The 22,443-nt window shown below is 49.1% G+C and overlaps 1 protein-coding gene across 1 annotated transcript in view; it reads right to left on the bottom strand.

The window, feature by feature from the left end:
- Positions 1 to 22,443, bottom strand: part of LOC138567659 (zinc finger protein 585A-like) — a 219,772-nt gene that overhangs the window by 66,831 nt on the left and 130,498 nt on the right. Inside the window, exon 4 of the mRNA XM_069646132.1 lies at positions 17,269 to 17,467. Coding sequence (XP_069502233.1) covers positions 17,269 to 17,467 — 199 coding nt within the window. The remainder of the gene's footprint in view (positions 1 to 17,268; positions 17,468 to 22,443) is intronic.

Raw genomic sequence — 22,443 nt, 5'->3', positions numbered from 1 at the left:
GTGAATGGGGTCGGGGGGGGGATCAGGGGATTTCCAGGGAGCTGGTTTTGATTGCTGCCAGGGCACCTTATCAAGCAATGGGTCGTGACGGGTGTGAATGGGGTCGGGGGGGGGGGGGTCAGGGGACTTCCAGGGAGCTGGTTCTGACTGCTGCCAGGTCACCTTATCAAGCAATGGGTCGTGACGGGTGTGAATGGGGTCGGGGGGGGATCAGGGGATTTCCAGGGAGCTGGTTTTGATTGCTGCCAGGGCACCTTATCAAGCAATGGGTCGTGACGGGTGTGAATGGGGTCGGGGGGGTCAGGGGACTTCCAGGGAGCTGGTTCTGACTGCTGCCAGGTCACCTTATCAAGCAATGGGTCGTGACGGGTGTGAATGGGGTCGGGGGGGGGGGTCAGGGGACTTCCAGGGAGCTGGTTTTGATTGCTGCCAGGGCACCTTATCAAGCAATGGGTCGTGACGGGTGTGAAGGGGGTGGGGGGGGGGGGGGGGGTCAGGGGACTTCCAGGGAGCTGGTTCTGACTGCTGCCAGGTCACCTTATCAAGCAATGGGTCGTGACGGGTGTGAATGGGGCGAGGGGGTCAGGGGACTTCCAGGGAGCTGGTGTTCACTGCAGCCAGGTCACCTTATCAAGCTATGGGTCGTGACGGGTGTGAATGGGGTCGGGGGGGGGTCAGGGGACTTCCAGGGAGCTGGTTCTGACTGCAGCCAGGTCACCTTATCAAGCAATGGGTCGTGACGGGTGTGAAGGGGGTGAGGGGGTCAGGGGACTTCCAGGGAGCTGGTGTTCACTGCAGCCAGGTCACCTTATCAAGCTATGGGTCGTGACGGGTGTGAAGGGGGGGGGGACAGAGATACCCGGATTTGAACATTTCCATGGATTGGATGGAAGGACAAATGTGCCTGCAGGGCCCCCGAAATATGTTGAAAACGTTTAAAACATGACTTTTTAATCTCGGTTTATGCATACATGTACTATAAAATGCATACAATTACAAACATTCTCTGTTGAGGGGTTGGGATTGTTTGCTCTCCCTCTTTGCTCCACACATGAGGCCATGTTCAGCTCTTACCCCACCCCTGGGCACAAGGGGGGGGGCAGTAAAGAAGGGAAGAGGGGGCAGGGAGGACAGGGGTGCGCATGACAGGAGACAGAAGCAAAGAGCAGGGTGTGCAGAGAGGCTTCCACACAGCAGTTATTTACCTTTCGTAGCATGTTCTCCTTACTTTTGGCTGTACGCATCCAAACACTGATAACGTATTCCGGGCTGGGGAAAGCAAACATTATCATATGCTTAATTAATCTATATTAAGAATGATTTAAATTAAATATTCCTAGCATTTAGATGACATCCAGATAAAATATATAACTGAAATATCTAAAGAAGGAGCTGTTGATCCCCCCAAAACCTCCCGCCCCCTCCAGCATCACCCGCCCGCCATCCCATACAAAGGAGAAAGGCTTAATGGGAGGTTAGGCAGCCCCCTCCCCGCCCACCATCATAACCCGCCCCCTCATCCCATACACAGGAGAAAGGCTTAATGGGAGGTTAGGCAGCCCCCACCCGCCCCACCAGCATCAGCCGCCCCCCCATCCCATACACAGGAGAAAGGCTTAATGGAAGCTTGGGCAGCCCCTCCCCGCCCCACCAGCATCACCCGCCCTCCATCCCATGCACAGGAGAAAGGCTTAATGGGAGGTTAGGCAACCCCCACCCCGCCCCACCAGCATCAGCCGCCCCCCATCCCATACACAGGAGAAAGGCTTAATGGGAGGTTAGGCAGCCCCCTGCCGCCCCCACCAGCATCACCCCCCATCCCATGCACAGGAGAAAGGCTTAATGGAAGGTTAGGCAGGCCCCTCCCCTCCCAACAGCATCACCACCCCCCATCACATACACAGGAGAAAGGCTTAATGGAAGGTTAGGCAGCCCCCTCCCCTCCCCACCATCATAACCCCCCCATCCCATACACAGAAGAAAGGCTTAATGGAAGGTTAGGCAGCCCCCTCCCCGCCCCCACCAGCATCACCCGCCCTCCCTCCCATACACAGGAGAAAGGCTTAATGGAATGTTAGGCACCCCCTAACCCGCCCCACCAGCATCACCCCCCCCTCCATCCCATACACAGGAGAAAGGCTTAATGGAAGGTTAGGCAGCCCCCCTCCCCCGCCGCCCCCACCAGCATCACTCGCCCCTCATTCCATGAACAGGAGAAAGGCTTAATGGAAGGTTAGGCAGCTCCCTCCCCGCCCTCCATCCCATGCACAGGAGAAAGGCTTAATGGGAGGTTAGGCAACCCCCACCCCGCCCCACCAGCATCAGCCGCCCCCCCATCCCATACACAGGAGAAAGGCTTAATGGGAGGTTAGGCAGCCCCCTCCCGCCCCCACCAGCATCACCCCCCATCCCATGCACAGGAGAAAGGCTTAATGGAAGGTTAGGCAGGCCCCTCCCCTCCCAACAGCATCACCACCCCCCATCACATACACAGGAGAAAGGCTTAATGGAAGGTTAGGCAGCCCCCTCCCCTCCCCACCATCATAACCCCCCCCATCCCATACACAGAAGAAAGGCTTAATGGAAGGTTAGGCAGCCCCCTCCCCGCCCCCACCAGCATCACCCGCCCTCCATCCCATACACAGGCGAAAGGCTTAATGGAATGTTAGGCAGCCCCCCTCCCCCGCCGCCCCCACCAGCATCACTCGCCCCTCATTCCATGCACAGGAGAAAGGCTTAATGGAAGGTTAGGTAGCCCCCTCCCCGCCCCACCAGCATCACCCGCCCCCATCCCATGCACAGGAGAAAGGCTTAATGGAAGGTCAGTGAAGGAAAAGCAGAGACAAGTCACCATTTACCCTCAGAAGACTCTTCTCACTGCAAGAGAGTGGAGCAGCTGCAGGTCACTCACCTGCAGGAAATTATGCCATTATTACTGCTTCATCCTTTGGGGGGCGTCTTCCATTCCAAAATATGGGATTTGAGATGCAAAGGAGCAGGAGATGGGGAGGGGGTCCCAGGAACACGTCCCCCACCACTCAAACCCTCCCAGAGTGACTAAGTATGTCTGAGCTGTCAGTCCTCATCAGTGGGGCCGCTGCAGAGCCTTCCAGAGTGACTGAGGATGCTTGAGTTGTCAGTCCTCATCAGTGGAGCCGGCTGCAGAGCCTCCCAGAGTGACTGAGGATGCTTGAGTTGTCAGTCCTCATCAGTGGAGGGGCTGCAGAGCCTCCCAGAGTGACTGAGGATGGCTGAGCTGTCAATCCTCATCAGTGGAGCCGGCAGCAGAGCCTCCCAGAGTGACTGAGGATGGCTGAGCAGTCATTCCTCATCAGTGGAGGGGCTGCAGAGCCTCCCAGAGTGACTGAGGATGGCTAAGCTGTTAGTCCCCATCAGTGGAGGGGCTGCAGAGCCTCCGAGAGTGACTGAGGTTGGCCTTCCAGAGTGACTGAGGATGCCTGAGCTGTCAGTCCTCATCAGTGGAGGGGCTGCAGAGCCTCACAGAGTGACGGAGGATGGCTGAGCTGTCAGTCCTCATCAGTGGAGCGGCTGCAGAGCCTCCCAGAGTGACTGAGGATGCCTGAGCTGTCAGTCCTCATCAGTGGAGCCGGCTGCAGAGCCTCCCAGAGTGACTAAGGATGCCTGAGCTGTCAGTCCTCATCAGTGGAGCAGCTGCAGAGCCATCCAGAGTGACTGAGGATGCTTGAGCTGTCAGTCCTCATCAGTGGAGCCGCTGCAGAGCCTCCCAGAGTGACTGAGGATGGCTGAGCTGTCAGTCCTCATCAGTGGAGCCGGCTGCAGAGCCTCCCAGAGTGACTGAGGATGGCTGAGTTGTCAGTCCTCATCAGTGGAGCCGCTGCAGAGCCATCCAGAGTGACTGAGGATGCTTGAGCTGTCAGTCTTCATCAAAGGAGTGGCTGCAGAGCTGATAAACATGCTCGATGCTGAGACACAGATCCTTAGAGTATGCGCGGAAAGAAGACACTGATCCTCAGGGCATGTGCATAAAGGGAATTGTAAAAGGAGCATGCACAGTGAGGATCTACTCCCAAGGAACATTAGGAACATTCACAACACAAACAGCAACAACACATTCATCACTCAGAGCCCCAGAGAGTGACTGAGGATGCCTGAGCTGTCAATCCTCATTAGATGAGCCGTGCTGCAGAGCTGATAGACACACTCAGTGCTGAGACACTGATCCCCAGAGTATTAGGGGGAATTCTCAAAATGTGCTAATTTCCCTTACCTTTTGAGACCCCCAGCAACTTTGCTGGATTTCTATTTTTTACCTGGGAAGAGTGTGAGCCTTTTTTTCCACTCTTTCATGTATTTTGATGTGTGTTTTACTTTTGTGTTCTTTGGTTATGGAGTTTTAAAACAACTCCATAGGCATCATCTTTTTCTGTATGTCACACAGCAACTTCAGTGCAGTGGTACAGGGGTGTCTTTCAGACTCCTCAAAGTTTAAATACCTTCTCTGGTACTGACTCCTGCCTCCCAGAGCATGTGAAGTTAAATTGACTTTACTAGTCTTTTTAAATTTACTGACCAAGCACACACTATCTTCCTATAGGAGGGGTTGCCTAGCATCCCTTGAGTCTAAACGATCATGTAACAGTCAAATGTTACCCTTCCCTACTTGAAATGGCTGGTGGCAGGGGTTTTTAACAAACTACCATACATTTTCTCGACCGCGAACAACGGTAACTGAAAATCGGGTCAGCCATGTTTCCAATATGGCGCCCAAGACCTATCTGTAAAAACAGACTCTGGTCGACTTTTTTCGCCATTTCTTTTAGGAAAGGTCCTTCTTGTGTTTGTCTCTGCGTGCCAAACCAGGTTTGGTCCCCTTGTTCGTTGGCCTTTGGCGGGTTCAGTGCTGAAGCCCTCCTCTGTCGCCTCAGTGTCTGGGGTGGACAGGATGTGAGGGAGGTGCCCGAAAATCCCTGTGCTTAGTCTCCTAGGAGACCTGAATGCAATCTGGCGTGATTGGCCGGCTGGCTGTCCCGCAAGGACAGCCACCCCGATGTGTGAGTGACAGCCACTCTGGAATGAATGGGGAAAAACTGTTTAAAAGCAGTCATCTGGGACTTGGAAAGCAGGGTCGACCACTGGAACGAGAGAACCGACGACGAGCTGAAGGAAGATGACTGCTGCAACTCCTGGTACACCGGTGAAGCCCTGCTGCAGGTCCGAATTGCCTGAAACTCCATCGACAGAGAAGCCCTTCAAGGTTAACTTCTTTCTTTGAGTTTGGTGGGAATAACCAACTCGTAAGCCGCTTGGACACCGTCCCTAAACTGGTCGAATTTTCTGCAGAGTGCTGTGGAAAACCGGATAGCCAGTGGGAAGGATTCCAGTTCGTGGTCTTTAAGGAACTCACACCATAAACCGACGTTTTGCCAAGCTTGTGGCCTCTTCCCTGGGCAGTGCAGGAACCTCCCGACGTCCTCCTTCTTGTCCCCATGACTGAAGCTCAGGAACAGCGAGATTTGCAGGAACTGCCAGGAACAACTGCCTCAGCTACAGCTCTTATTCACTTTAAAGGTACTGCGCAAATGCGGTCAGGAAATCTTTTCAGCCGTGCTGAAAGTTTGTGAAACTTTCCCAAATTTGAAGGCTTGTCCTTCCCTAAACCATCATCTAACTTTTAGTCTCACCAACTACTCTTAAAATCCGTGGCAAAGACTTAACCGTTTACTATCAGAACTGTGCTATCCTATCCAAGACCCTGAACCAGTGACTTTGGCCCAGGCCTATTAAATTGAATTGAATTGTTGGTTGTAGTGAACTGAAACCCTTTGCCCTGCCTATGAAAGTATGTGTACCTTGATTCTTTTAACCTTGTCTTTTTACCCCTTTTAAAAGTAACTGAAGTGCCATGTTGCTCCCACTTCAGGGGAGCTGAACATGTTCAGTTACTTATTGGTTGTGCATTGTAGTAGACTAGTGTGTGATATTGAGCTGCTTTTGCTAGTGGAATGTTTTCCAACTGACTCTGTAAATAAATGTATATTATTTTGCCAAGAAACCTTGAGTAAGTGTTTGTTTGAACCACTGTGATTGCTAGGCCTTTGTGCAACCCCTTGTGCTGCTCACTTTACTCTTGAGATAAGTCTATCTGCTCAGCCACTGCTACCACATTACTGTGTAGTACAGGCTTGTACGAAAGGTGAAATTGTACTGACACTTGAAGTCTTAATGATGTGTAGTGTTCCCAAAGGGTGCTGCATGTGATTCTTCCTAACACAGAGCATGCGCAGAAAGGGGATACAGGAAGGAGCATGCGCAGAGAGGATCTACTACCCAGGTAGACTCACAACACAAAGAGCCTCCCAGAGAGAGTGACTGAATATGCCTGAGCAGTCAGTCCTCATCAGTGGAGCCCGACTGCAGAGCTGATAGACACCCTCAGTGCTGAGACATATATGCTCCGAGGGAGCGCAGAAAAGTGATACTGTAGCATCTTACTGTAATTGATTTTTTGTTAGGAATGTGTGGTAATCCAGATTAGAATATGGAATTTAGAACATTAGGACAAAAATTAATTTCTTTGGTCAGTTGAGTGTGATCTGTTGATGTATCCAGTTGTGTCTGTTGGGTTTAACTTGTAAACTTAATAAATAAGATTTACCAGATTACTTGAAGTTCTATGATCTTTTCACTGGTGACCAGTGTCACTGTGATCACCCCAATAAGTAGCTCCAGTATGTGGAACAATGACGATCAAAGAAGAAAAACCTGCTGTGGAACCAGGCTGTGGGCGGCCCAGCGTAAATAAATGAGGTGAGAGGCGCCACCTCCCAACGCAATGCTCCCCATCTATGTTCCTCCTATCCAAACGGGAAGGGGGCAGCTCAGCGTGAGCAACGGAGAGCAAGCACAACAGAGCGAGAGCAAAACGAGTAACTGCACATGCGTGAGCCGGCTTAAATTCACATAATCAGCTTCCTTGTACTTAGAGGAAAGGACCTCAGAACGCTGAGTTGCATGACACCATTTTGGTTTCCACAACAACCAACATAAACATTGTGACAACCGAAGCACTGCTTCGCTTTGCATCTTTCAATACTGCTGTGCGCCGCCTACAATTTGCTTTAATACACACAAAAAAGGAAGGAGAAAGGAGACTGTGCAATAACAGTAGTTTATAAAAGAAAAATATTTTTATTTTTTTGTTTCTTCAACCTCAGCCAGCTCCCACCATACAAAAAGTCTTTGCACAAATTAAGTGACAATAAAGCTATTTCCCTCCTGCACTAGCTGCAGATTGATTTGGAGGTATCCTGTGGTTGTACTTCATAAAGCAGACCTTTGTCAAACCGCAGTCTTCCTCAGAGCACCAGATACCTCAAGCGCCACAAACTTCACAATAATATTTCCCCTGCTGGCAACATGGCTTTACAAGGTGTGCCTCCTCCAAATTATGTTTTGGAAGTTCAAGGGTAATCCACCATGCCCTGGAAAAGGTGGAAAAACTCTTCGACCATTATGTGCTTGCCATACATGGGTTGAACTTCTCCGGCGAAAGAAAGAAGGGACTTTTGATGCACTGTTTAGGGAATTATGGCAGGAACAATTTGAAAATATGCCTCCACTTTCAGTAGATGAGCCAGCAGGTCTCAGAGAATATGAGAAGTGTGTACAAATGTTGGATAAACATTATGAGAAATCGGTAAACATAATTCTAGAGCGATACCATTTCTGCAAGAGGAAGCAACATCATGGAGAGTCTGTGGAGCAATATATGACAGCTCTTGGAGGTTAGGCAGTATCATTTTAATTCAGCAGTGCCCTTAATGAAAGATTACAAGATCAGTTTATGCTGGAATGCAATGATGAAAAAGTAAGAGAAGCTTTGTGGTGCAAAAGTAATCCCTCAATCGATGAAGTGCGCAGAGTAGCAAAATAAGAGGAACACACTCATAAATGCGTGAAAGAGTTAGAGAAAAGAGTGAAACAGGATCGAAGAGAAATGACAAAAAGAAACAGAATATGAAAAGAGATGGAGTGAGTAAGAAATTTAGTAAGCACAAAGAAGAAAAAGAAGGAGACAAGAAAGATGACCGAAGAAATGCTTCCATTGTGACATCCTTTTTGATATTGAGAGTAGTGACAAAAGCTGTGTTTAAAAGGTGTAACCGGACAGGACATTTTACATCTTGTTGCAAAACTAAACCCAAAAAATATCGATGGTGTTGATGAATTGTGTGACGATGAATGTGCATGTATTGTCGATAGCAATGATATCACACTTATTGGAGAGGATGATGCGGCCATGGAGATTGAAGACCTGAATATTAGTATTGTGATTGATTCTGGGGCGACATATACCCTACTGTCCAAGTCCAATTTTGATGCAGATTTAAAGAAAAGAGTTTCACTCAATACAGTAGACATTAAACCTGTAGCCTACAGTGGCCAAAGAATTGAACTTGAAGGTTGGTTTTGGGCGATTTTGAAATTTAAGAACAGGTCAGCCATAGGGAAAGTGTATGTTTCAAAGAACGGTAACAACCCACTTTTAAGCTGGTCACATCAAAAAAGGTTAAATATAAAACCTGATCCCAATGCAGATAAGGCAGTTTATGCAATAAAAGGTTTAAATGATCTCCACCAACGCAATGGCCCTCATTACGACCCCGGCATTAAGGGGTTAACGGCACCGTAAAAGGTGTCAGCGCCGTTAAACCCTTGGTCTGTACCAGCCGTTAAGGTAGGGACCCGCAAAGGGACTTTCGAGGTAATTACAGTACCGCAATTTGCAGTACCGTAATTACTGCCTTCCCCATACCCATTGAGCCCTATGGGGAAAAAATGGGAATGGGGAAGGGCCAATGGGAAATGGTGAAATACCGCCCCGCCAACCTTGGAATGGGGTGGTAATTCCCCATTTCACCATGGCGGACTCTGTAAGTTACCGGCGTTAACCATGGCGCTAATAGCGCTATTGGTTAACGCCGGGGTCGTAATGAGGGCCAATGTGTTTTGTGAAGAATTAGGTAATTTGAAAGGTTTCATGCACACAATTAGAGTAAAAAACAACTCAGTTCCAATTATACCTAAACAGAGGCCTATGCCATTGGTGATTAGAGCTGCAGTAAAAGAGCAACTGGAGGCTATGGAAAGGCAAGGGGTGATTGAGAGAATTGAGGCAACCAAGAGGGTTTCTCGTTCAGTGGTAGTGCACAAACCCAATGGGAAGTTAAGGTCATGCAGCAAACTTAGATCTGTGAATCGAAATGTAATTCCAGACAGGCATCCGTTACCCGATATATCAGAAATGTTAGGAACCATCAAAGGGACAGAAGTGCTGAGTACTTTAGATTTGAAGGCGGCGTACAACCAGATTCTTTACACCCATCTTCCAAGAGTATTATAGCCTTTAATACTCCAGAAGATTTATTTCAATGTAGGTGCATGCCTTTGGGTTTTGTGTTTACTGCTGCTGTTTTTCAGCATATAATGTACCAACTATTACACGAAATGGAAGAGGTTTTATGTTTCCAAGATGATGTTCTGGTCTATGGGGGACGTCAAGAGGAGCATGATGTCAGACTGAGGAAAGTGCTTGATAATTTATGAACGCTGGGTTGATTTTGAGCATGGAGAAACGCAAGTTTAGCAAGTCAATAATTCAATACTTGGGTCATGAAATGTCTGAACAAGGCATTAAACCAAAAGAGAGTTTGGTGAATAATATCGTTAACTCTCCCAGTTCTGCAGAAAAAGAAGAAATAGGGCCTCATTGCGATTTTGGCGGTAGCCGTGCCTGTAAAATAGGCACGGCTACTGCCAAACCCGTGAAAATACTGGCACCCGCGAATGGGCAATTACCAGGTAATTGGCGGACCCAGTAATTGCCCATTCGCGGGCGCTGGTAATGAAGCGCTCCCCATCCCCATTCGGCCCCATAGGGCTGAATGGGAATGGGGAGCATGGATGCACCGGCACCGTTCATAAAGGTGCTGGTGAATCCATGAGTTGTGCTCGCGAGTGCCTTCCACTCTGCCATGGCAGACCTAGCGGAATGGAAGGCACCCGCGAGCACAAATCGTAGTTTGCGGTATGGTGACAACAGTGCAGGTAAACTTACCAGCACCTATGTCACCGTACCGCCAACCTCATAATGGGGCCTCATTACAACTCTGGCGGTAGCCGTGCTGTTAAAAACGCACGGCCGCTGACTGAGTTGCATTTTTTCTGGAACCCGTGAATGGGCAAGAACCGGGTCATGCCGATTTAGGCGGACCCGGTAATTGCCCATTTTCGGGTGCTGGAATCAAGGGCCTCCCCATCCCCATTCTGCCCCATAGGGCTTAATGGGGATGGGGACGTCGGATGCACCGGCACATGCAGAGTTGGGCCGGTGCATCCGACGTTCCAGAACTCGCGGGTATCGGTCAGCCCGGCAGGAAAAAGCTGCCGGGCTGTCAGGCACCCACGAGCACAGCCGTAGTATGGCAGCCCGGGAACTAGGGTACCAGCATGCTTACCGGTACCATAGTTCTCGGACCGCCATGCTTGTAATGAGGCCAATCATCTCTTTTCTTGGCGTGGCTGAATATTACGCCAAATTTATTCCAGGTTTGGCAGACATGTTTGGTTAAAAAGGGGGTCAAGGTTCAATGGAATGGACAAAGTGCACAAGACTTTCAAGAAGTGAAATTAGTGTTTGCAAAAGCTCCAACATTGAGCACTTTTGATGCAGGCAGGAAAAGCGTACTGACAACAGATGCCAGCAGTCAAGGGTTGGGTGATGTGCTCTCCCAAAAAATAGAAGGAGGGGATGCCACTGTTGCTTTTGCTTTGAGGGTTTTGAGGTGTGCTGAAAATAATTATTCCACTATTGAAAAGGAGATGTTGGCGAACTAATGGGAAATTGATACATTTTGCTCATTTTTGTGGGGTGTAAAATTCACAGCGAGATCTGATGACAAAACTTTGAAAGAGATTCTCACCACGAAGGGTCTGAATACTGTATCATCCAGGATACGCAAGTGGGTAGCGAGTTTGCAGGAATGCAACTGTGAGAGTGTCTTCCTGGTGTTAGGAACAAAGCAGCAGATTGGCCCTCATTACGACCCTGGCGGAATCCGCGGTGCTAAATGCACCGCGGAGCATGGCGGAAAGCCGCCGATAGCGCCATGGGGGTTGACGGATTTACCACCCCATGCCGACCTTGGCGGAGCGGTAAATCCCCAATCCCCATTTTACCCTTCCCCATTCCCATTCTTGCCCCATAGGGTATAATGGGAGTGGGGAAGGAGTTAATTACGCCGCCGTAAAGTACGGCGGCGTAATTAACAACGAGGTCCCTTAGCGCCATGGTTTTCTCCGCCCGGTAAAACCAGGCGGAGAAAACCTCCATGGCGCTAAGGGAACTCGTAGTACGGCGGACGGGTCCGCCGCGATTAGCGCTGGCGGAAACCCACTCCGCCAGGGTCCTAATGAGGGCCATTGTCTTTCAAGGTTGACAAATGTAGTAGAAGATGAGGATGATGAGTGGATAAGGAAGATCAAGTATTGAATGTCAACCAGGAAGTTGTATTGGAGAGGGTGTGGGATGATGCTGTTATGGTCAATGGGGGTCATTATGAGGTTGGAGATAGCCATGGTGCTATTAGCACCATGGCTACCGCCTTACTGCATTCCGGGTCTGGGTTCTCAAAATAGGGACTTACTGGGTCATTCCAACCTTGGAGGACCCGGTAAGTCCCCATTCCGGGAACCATTCCCCATTCCCATTCGAGCCCCGATAGGGCTCAATGGGAATGGGGATGGAGCTAATAACGGTACCGCAATTTGCGGTACTGTTATTAGCTCTGAAGTCCCTTAACGGGTCCCTTCCATAACGCCTGGTAAAACCAGGTGTTAAGGAAGGAACCCGCTAAGGGACCTCGGAATAGGGTGGTAAGGGATTACCGGCACCGGTGTCCTTACCGGTGCCAGTAATCCCTTACCTCCAACCACGTAATGACCCCCAATGTCATGGAGAGACTTGAGGCTGGTTTAAAGATTAATCAAATAAAAAAAGGTGTCATCCTTGATGCCAATATATATGTATTTGATGAACTTCTAATAAAAGAAGGTTTGGTGTTGGGGAGGAGACAAGTTGTTTCCTGCAATAGTAGTTTGGGAAAACATCTTAGAGATGGCTCATGAAGGACATCAGGGAATGTCCAAAACATAACAATTGTTAAGACAAGTTCATGGGGGTGGACCAGTGAGGGAGGATCAGCTGGATGGTGGGTCTTCGGGGAGTGGGAGCGGGACAGCGATGGGTGAGACGTGGTATCCGGACATTGCGTCGACAACCAAAGCATCGATAGACATACCATCTACAAAAAAAAACATCTAATGCATTTTTGTAGATGTTAAAGGGTTTAGTTGAATGAAAATGGGTTTTAAAGGTTAAAAAAAGGGTGTTCGGGGGGACCCCCATTAAACTTTTTTAAAAAAATGCATTAGATGCTTTTTTTTTAGATGGTATGGAATTAGATGCTTTGGCTGTAAATGAAATGACTATAAACTGTGAGACGCTGTATCCCCCTTCCTTCAATACCTCTTCCCCATCCAACCACATAGGACATTCGAAAACACTGACCCCCCCATTTTTTTAACACATACAATTTACGAGAATTTACACACCTGACAGCCCATTCTCTTCCCCACAGGGATAAAAGGTGGAGCAAGAGAGCACAGTACAAGCAAAGCAGACCGCACAACGAGGCAGTTTACCAGACCCGGCAGTTTAAGAGGAGGAGAAAGGCTGCAAATATCGAGAGGATTATGAGGAGAGACATGATCGTGCCCTTTTTGACAAAAACTGCGAACCCTGCGCTGAAAGAATAGTAAGACCGAGGACAATAGTCCAAGTGTACTGCAGCAGATGTCAACGGTACAAAGAGCATATCAACGCTGATATGCCGGAAGGAGGGAGACTTCTCCTTCCATGGTTCCGGCCTTGACTCCAGTGAAGAGCAAAGTCAAGCGGTTCATCACAGTCAGTGAGTTGAGGGGAGAGCCGATAAGAACCGAGCTGTGGTATGATATGATATGATATGATATGGCATTTACAATGCGCCTATACACGAGTGTTTCAAGTTGCAACAAGGAAAAGGAGGGGGAACAGAGGAAAGTGTCAGAACTCTCCTTCAGGTAGTTGAACTCTTAGTGTAGAAAAAGAGTTCTTCCGACTAATATACCCCTCTGAACATATAATGACACATGCAGAGGAGTCAATTCATTGAAAGATTGGACCAAACACGAGACACCGATGGCTGCAAGACAATATACAAGGTTACTGGAATGACAGGCACAACTGAGAACCTTACAAAATCCAATGAGTCAGAAACTGACCTGTGCCAAACCACGAAAAGAGTTAACTGCAAGGTAAGAGTTCTTTGCAGAGAGCACAGGGCAATAGGGTTAACAGGTGGAATCATGTAACATCACACAAGGAGAGGTTTAGCTAAAGAATACAGAAGGTGAAAGAGAAGTTCAGGAAAACATTGCAAGGTTCACGGTAATGGATCCTTGATTTCCTAGTGTCAATGGAACTTGGTTTCTCAAGGCAAAATGTTTGTGTCTGCTCGTAAACCCTAACCCGACGGCACAAGGACACATTGGGCCTCATTACGACCCTGGCGCTAAACCATGGTGCTATTAGCACCATGGTCTATGCCGGGGTCCGCCATGGTGAATGGCGGAATTACCGCCCCATTCCAAGGTTGGCGGGGCAGTAATTCCCCATTCACCATGGGCCCTTCCCCATTCCCATTTTTGCCCCATAGGGCTCAATGGGAATGGAGAAGGCACTAAGTACGGTGCCGCAAATTCCGGCACCGTACTTAGCACCAAGGTCCCTTTGCGGCACCCTACTTTAACGCCTGCTAAAAGCAGGCGTTAAGGTCGGGTCCCGCAAAGGGAACTCGTAATCAGGCGTAAAGGGTTTAACGGCGCCGACACCTTTTACGGCGCTGTTAAACCCTTAACGCCAGGGTCATAATGAGGCCCATAATATCCAAGTACACATAAGGCAGTCTCTAGTCCGTGTAACTTTGACAATAGTTAGGGCCTCATTACACGGTAGGCGGTAACCATGGCGCTAATAGCGCCATGGTTGCCGCCGGTATTTTACCATGTCCGCCTTGGTGGATGGTGGAATTACCGCCCTACTCCAAGGTGAGCGGGGGCGGTAACTCCCCATTCACCAAGGCTCTTTTCCATTCCCATTTTTGCCCCCATAGGGCATAATGGGAATGGGGAAGGTGCTAATTACGGTACCGCAAATTTCCGTACCGTAATTAGCTCCGAGGTCCCTTTGCGGCACCCAAGTCGGGTGCTGCAAAGGGAACTCGTAGTGAGGCGGTAGGGGTTTACCGGTACCGGTGCCCTTACCGGTACCGGTAAACCCCTACCGCCTACCGTGTAATGAGGCCCTAAGTAACAGTTTGTGCAAACCCACGGCCAGAATCCTTACGAACGTGGAAACAGGGGGCATGTACAATGCCGAGACGGGAGGTAGTCCAGCAGATGGTCCGGGTCAACAGAAGAATCGGGTGGCGGGGAACAAGGCAGAGGCTGGAGGCAGTCCGTAAAACGGTCCGGGTCAGCAGGTAATTGGGCGGCAAGGTACAGAATCACTGGTGTAGGCAGGTCCGTGTAGCAAATGCAAGGTCGAATGAAAGTTCAACAAGACAGAGTAGGGGAACAGGCAATGCAGGTCGAAGAAATAAGAAACAAGGTTGGCAACAGAATAACGTAGGTAAAATGCAAGAACGGTCGCTATAAGAAATTCAGAAGCATCATGATGCGAGTAGGCAGGGTTTAAGTATACCAAATTACATGACGACGTCCTCCGTCACCCTCACAGAAGCATCATCTACACAGGTGTAAGGGACGCCACTGTTTCCATGGCAGCTTCCTGCCAGCATGAAACAGAACTTTACGTCCATTCCCTGTTATGGTACCATTGCGGGAACTGGTGGTTCGGGAATGAGCATATTCATAAAAGCCTGATTTCAACCGGTGATGTACTGGCTGGATCATGAGTGTTTTAGCCCTACCTTTAGTTCTTGCTACTGGGACAACACCTCTCCTGCATTGAATCCTGACAGCATCCTCCTCCAAATGGGCCTTCACCCGCTGGGAAGCCCAGAACGTAGAGATTAGTCTAGGAGCATGTATGTTAAACACAGGTTCCCACTTCCACTCCTGTGGACCATAGTCCTTTCAGTCTACGTGATAAAATTGTACCCCTCTAGAAACCGTAGTGTCAAGCATTTTGTTCACCTCGTACTTGTCAGACCCCTGAACACAAACAGGGGGGGGACGAGACTGAATCCTCGTGGTGGGATGAAAACAGTGTGTACTTTCCAGAGGCAGGGAGGTCAAGTCATACTGACAGGATTCACAATGTCCTTAATACCATAGAGCGCAACATAACGAGGCAACAGAGACTTACGACCACCAGGAATGCAAAGGTTTTTTGTGGATAGCCACACTTTCATCCCTGCCGTGTAATCCAGGGCTGGAGAGAGATGAGCGTCAGCAAAGTGCTTAGTACGTTCCTGAGCGTCCAACAGATGTCACCTTATATCCCTATGTAATTCGGACAGGTTGTTGATGCAAGCTGGGTTATTTGACAATATTGTAGAAGGCAAAGGCAGAGAACGAGGATGCTGGCCATGAAGAGCAAAAAATAGAGAAGAATTAGTTGATGGCTGCAGAGAGTTGTTATAGGCGAACTCCGCCATGACTAAGACTGAAAGCCAGGAATCCTGATGTTGTAACGTCAGACAACGTAAGTACTGTTCAAGGGTGGCATTTAAATGCTCTGTTTGGCCAGCCGTTTGAGGGTTATAAGCACTTGAGTATCTCTCATTGATGCCGAATGATGCAGTAAGAACCCTCCAAAAATGTGACGTGAACTGAGACCCTCGATCCATTATCATGATAGAGGGAAGCCCAAACAACCGAAACACATTCTTTAAGAACAGATCTTCCAGAACGGGAGCAGTTGGAAGTCCTTGACAAGAGACAAACAGCCATCTTACTGAGATAATCAACAGCCACCCATATGGTATTGTATCTTCTGAAGGGGGGCAATTCCACAACAAATTCCATAGAGGTCATTGTCCAAGGGTGGTCGGGAACAGGAAGAGTTTGCCACAGGTCGACTGGTTTCGTAGAGACACTTTGGGCCTCATTACGACCCAGGCGGTAAGGGGTTTACGGCAGCGTTAACAGCGCCGACCCTTACCGCCTGAGTACGAGGTCCCTTAGCGCCATGGCGCTTTTAACACCTTCTTTTAGCAGGTGTTAAAATCCATGGCGCTAAGGGACCATGGAGTTAATTACGCCACCGTAATTTACGGTGGCGTAATTAACGCCTTCCCCACTCCCATTATGCCCTATGGGGCAAAAATGGGAATGGGGAAGGGTAAATGGGGATTGGGGACTTACCGCCCCGCCAAGGTCGGAATGGGGCGGTAAGTCCGCCAACCACCATGGCGTAAACATAGTTTACGCCATGGTGGTAAAGTCACGGCCCAGGCGGTAACTTACCGCCTGGGTCGTAATGAGGCCCTTTTACATTGAGCACAATTAGCACATACTCAGCGACGTCTTTGTTCATAGTTCATAGTAGGCCACCAACACCATTGTCGCAAGAAATCCATGGTCTTTATTTTGCCGGGATATGCGGCTACCATAGAATCATGACACCAGTGCGTGGCCTTGCAATGATTAGCGTAGGCTGGTAGATACACCGTGCCTTGCACATAAGGTAAAGACTGCACAATGTCCATATTGTATTCCCCTATTTCCGGAGGATTAGTCTTTACCCACTCCTGGATGGAGGTTTCTGAAGGATGGTTGCAAGGTGCAGCTGCAAACGACTTGGTGGGGAAGCAGAAGAGGACCATCTGACCTACTTGATGTGGAAGCGCCACGGATGCGGGATAGCACATCAGCTTTGGTATGTAAGAAACCAGGTCGGTACGTAATGACAAAGTGGAACATGGACAAGAACTCGTGCCACCTGGCATGACGTGCTGTGGTACATTTGATTGACTGGAGCACCAGCAGGTTTCAATGGTCCGTGTATAGATGCACAGGGAGAGCTGTACCCAACAGGTGATGTCTCCAGACCAGAAAGGCATCTCGGACAGCAAGTAGTTCACGTTCGGTTATCATGTAATTCCGGTCATACAAAGTTAGTTTCCTCGAATGATATGCAACCGGATGGAGAGCGCTTGCATCATGGCATTCCTGAGAGAGTTTAGCACCTATGGCAACAGTGGAAGCATCTGCCTCTACTATGAATGGCAAAGCAGGATCTGGGTGCTGCAAAACAGATGCCGTTGTAAACACAGCCTTGAGAGTGTCAAAAACCTGTTGAGCCACATTGTTCCACTTCAACTCTTTCTTGCTACTCGAAAAGTCTCTGATAAAACGTCTATAAAAATTGGGAAAACCCAAAAATGACTGTAACAATTTAAGGTTACCTGGAACAGGCCATTCCAAAACGGCATTGACCTTGGTCTTGCTCATCTCATATTGTCCCAGGAGGATAGCTCATCGGCAGCGTGCTCGACTTGGAAACAAGACGACACGGAGCAACACAGGTTCGATCCCTGGGTCCGCGCTTAGAAACCTCTGGGTATTAAGCGCGTTATAAATAACCTATCATATCATCATATCATATCTGTACCCCCTTGCTAGTAATGTCGTAACCAAGGAACTCCACCTCAGGAACACGGAACGTACACTTCTCTAACTTTGCGAACAGTTGGTTATCTCGCAATCTCTGCAGAACCTTAGAGATGTGTACTACATGCGACTCATAAGAAGGAGAATAGATCAGAATACCATCCAAATAAACAACAACAAACTGGTCAAGCATGTCACAAAACATGTTGTTGATAAAGTATTGGAATGTCAGCATTGCATAGCCCAAATGGCATTACACAATACTCATAGAGACCTTATTTTGTTTTAAAGGTTTCTCTCCAGTTGTGAACCCCACAACTTTTTGCTTTGATTTGAACACCATAGTCTGACTTTGTCAGAGGAGCGCAGGCTTCAGCTGCGCTGCTGTGGGCTTTCGCTCACTTTCTATGGGGAAACTGACATGCCCTTAAAGGCAGTTAGTCCTGGGAGACTTTGGGTCTCATTACAAGTCAGGTGGAATGGGTTAATGGGGTCCGCTAATGGGTGTGGATCCGTTATTCCCATTCCGCCTGATTACGAGGTCCCTAGTGGGACCCAGTAAGGACGCCTGGTAAAACCAGGCGTCGTTACCGGGTCCGGCGAGGGGATCAGGGAGCTAACAACGGGACGGTCGTAATCGGCCCGTTGTTAGCTCCCTCTCCCATTCCAATTGAGCCCTATGGGGGCTCGAATGGGAATGGGGAAGGTCCGGGCCCGGGCTCCCTGAGGGAGGAATTACCGGGCCCTCTGAACTCGGAATGGGCCGGTAATTCCCCATTCAGGGAACCCGGACCCGGCTTTGGTGGCAGCCATGCCGCCAATAGCGGCATGGCTACTGCCAAACCGTAATGAGGCCCTTTGTTTCCCTTACTCCTTGTGCATGTTGCAACTTTTTAGCAACGTGTGACCAATACACCAAGTACCTTACCGTACAGTGCATTGGGGGTCTCTAGTCATTTCCAAAGGCCCTAGATAGTCTCAAATGGATTTTTAGGAGAAGTGTGGATATGCTATGGACAGGGCTGGTGGCAGCTTATCTTTTCATATATTTCAACCATTTCCTGCCATGTTAACCACGTTTGGTACAGATCGGTGGCCTGGCTCCAAAATGGCCATGCCACGAGGTTCTTTGTCCTGTCCTTTGGCCATCTTGCTCCTTCACCTTCCCCAGGTCGAGTCGACCCGGGTCAGTCCTTATTTGAGCATGCATTCTCCCACGAAACGCCAAGCTTTTGCAGGCTTTTGCAGGCTTCTGCATGCCTTGTGTGTGTGCCTCCATGATGTGGGCTGGAACGTCTGATTCCAATACACATCCTGGGTGCCAGAGAGTCTAGAGTGTGGTGAATGCCTGGGACCACCGTGGTCCGTGATTGGTCCACGTATGGTGTGCCTGTATCTGAGCAGATCTCCCAATGGGTCATCTTCATTTTGGCGCAAAGGAGACTTTGGATAAGAGAGGCCCCAAACAGCCATACCATGTCAATCTCTGGAGTTCTAACTGAACGAAGGATTGGATATGAGTATCTTGAAACTACGAAGCTGAGTCGAGGAACCGCTGGTAACCCGCTGGAAGGTTTGGCACCCTGAGCCCGCTGTCGTCCTGCTGGACCCCTCTGCATCTGATCTATCTAGAAGGTCTGCGAAGACGCTTCAACCCATTAGAATAGTGGGACCAACTATTCTCGGCACCTTCAGCAAACCCTGCAAGTAAGCCTTCTCTGAAGTGTCCCTGGGCCAACCAGTGGGCTGACCAGCTTATGCAGGACCTATGCCCTGATACCACCACTGTTTTGAGGAGACCCTTGAAACTTAGTATATTGCTAGCACTTTGTTCACTACACCGTCATACCGAATTTCGTACACTTGGCATTCCCAAAGTCTGAAGTGAGACGTGTGCGCCAGAACCGGAGCATACACAGTTACCGTGTCGCCCAGCCGTGGTGATGAACTTTGCAGGTGCGCTGAATTTGTGCCCCTCTTGCCCCTGAAGCCTGCTGCAGTGAACCTGGCCTGATATATCCACCAGGAGCAGAGAAATCGACATTGTCCCATTTGGGAATCAATACTGTATCTTCGCTGTTGAAAGCCGCAGAGCCGCCGAAACTATCGCATCTGAACCTGCAACCGAATTGGACTCGACTGCCGGAGTTTGGGCTGTAGTGCGCCTATGGGTGGTAAGTACTAACAACCCTTACCGGTGGCCCCTAGCGCATCCAACCCTTTTTACGCATGAGTAGCCCCCAAGGGCCCCTCTCCTTTCCCCTGCTAGTGCAAACTAGCAAACTATTCCCAACTCTTGGAATCGACTCTGCCCTCAAGTGGAGGCCCCTCCTCAAATAGTGGTAACCTATTCTTCTTTGCCTAACCCACCTTCCTGAACTGCTACAGCCCCCTGAAGAGACCCATCTGCACTACCACGTGCGACAGCATCGAAAGTACATTTGAGCGCTAGGCTCCCCTCATCTCTGTGACTGGACTGCCTTTCAGTTAGGATTGTGATTGATGTCGAATTACCTAAAGACTCTTTGCACTACCTGCTTCCTTTCCTTTTTAGGTTGTGGACCCATTCTGTGCATTAACCCTTTAGGCCACTTGGTCCTGTATATATGTATCTCGATAAGATTGTATTGATCTAAAAGTATTACTGCGATTGTTATTGTGTGTCGAACTTTCAAAGGCCTTGAAATAAATGTACATGTAGGTTTTATGTATACACCTGACTGGGAGTGATTTGTAAGCGTCATTTACTCTGTGTGCTCATTGAGGTCTTTCAGTCACCCTCACCCCTCCTGAGACCTAGGGCCTCAGTACGACCCAGGCGGAGGACCATGGATAGCATCATGGTCCATGCCGGTGTCCGCCATGGCGGAATGGGGAATTACCACCCCATTCCGAGGTTGGTGGGGTGGTAATTCCCCATGCCACCATGGCCCTTCCTCATTCCCATTTTTGCCCCATAGGGCTCAATGGGAATGGGGAAGGCTCTCAAATTGCGGTACCGTAATTAGCACCAAGGCAAAACCAGCCGTTAAGGTCGGGTCCCGCAAAGGGACCTCGTAATTAGGCGTTAAGTGTTTAACGGTGCCGCAACCTTTTACGGCGCCGTTAAACACTTAGCGCCTGGGTCGTAATGAGGCCCCTAGTCTTGACCGCCGCCAAGCTACCCTGATTGGTCTGGCTTGTCCAGAGGTTACCCTTTTCCAAGAAACTAGGCCGGCCTCCTGAACCTCTGCCCACCAGGTCAGAGTTCAGAAATCTGTCTTAACATATTGTTGTACAGCGGTGGGATAGGACTGAAGGTATCCGCCATGACTAAGACTGAAAGCCAGGAATCCTGATGTTGTAACGTCAGACAACGTAAGTACTGTTCAAGGGTGGCATTTAAATGCTCTGTTTGGCCAGCCGTTTGAGGGTTATAAGCACTTGAGTATCTCTCATTGATGCCGAATGATGCAGTAAGAACCCTCCAAAAATGTGACGTGAACTGAGACCCTCGATCCATTATCATGATAGAGGGAAGCCCAAACAACCGAAACACATTCTTTAAGAACAGATCTTCCAGAACGGGAGCAGTTGGAAGTCCTTGACAAGAGACAAACAGCCATCTTACTGAGATAATCAACAGCCACCCATATGGTATTGTATCTTCTGAAGGGGGGCAATTCCACAACAAATTCCATAGAGGTCATTGTCCAAGGGTGGTCGGGAACAGGAAGAGTTTGCCACAGGTCGACTGGTTTCGTAGAGACACTTTTAAATTGAGCACAATTAGCACATACTCAGCGACGTCTTTGTTCATAGTTCATAGTAGGCCACCAACACCATTGTCGCAAGAAATCCATGGTCTTTATTTTGCCGGGATATGCGGCTACCATAGAATCATGACACCAGTGCGTGGCCTTGCAATGATTAGCGTAGGCTGGTAGATACACAGTGCCTTGCACATAAGGTAAAGACTGCACAATGTCCATATTGTATTCCCCTATTTCCGGAGGATTAGTCTTTACCCACTCCTGGATGGAGGTTTCTGAAGGATGGTTGCAAGGTGCAGCTGCAAACGACTTGGTGGGGAAGCAGAAGAGGACCATCTGACCTACTTGATGTGGAAGCGCCACGGATGCGGGATAGCACATCAGCTTTGGTATGTAAGAAACCAGGTCGGTACGTAATGACAAAGTGGAACATGGACAAGAACTCGTGCCACCTGGCATGACGTGCTGTGGTACATTTGATTGACTGGAGCACCAGCAGGTTTCAATGGTCCGTGTATAGATGCACAGGGAGAGCTGTACCCAACAGGTGATGTCTCCAGACCAGAAAGGCATCTCGGACAGCAAGTAGTTCACGTTCGGTTATCATGTAATTCCGGTCATACAAAGTTAGTTTCCTCGAATGATATGCAACCGGATGGAGAGCGCTTGCATCATGGCATTCCTGAGAGAGTTTAGCACCTATGGCAACAGTGGAAGCATCTGCCTCTACTATGAATGGCAAAGCAGGATCTGGGTGCTGCAAAACAGATGCCGTTGTAAACACAGCCTTGAGAGTGTCAAAAACCTGTTGAGCCACATTGTTCCACTTCAACTCTTTCTTGCTACTCGAAAAGTCTCTGATAAAACGTCTATAAAAATTGGGAAAACCCAAAAATGACTGTAACAATTTAAGGTTACCTGGAACAGGCCATTCCAAAACGGCATTGACCTTGGTCTTGCTCATCTCATA

Source organism: Ambystoma mexicanum, chromosome 2p (assembly GCF_040938575.1).
Source record: "Ambystoma mexicanum isolate Mex_15411 chromosome 2p, UKY_AmexF1_1, whole genome shotgun sequence".
Lineage (NCBI taxonomy): Eukaryota > Metazoa > Chordata > Amphibia > Caudata > Ambystomatidae > Ambystoma > Ambystoma mexicanum.
This window is presented reverse-complemented; position numbering and strand designations above follow the sequence as displayed.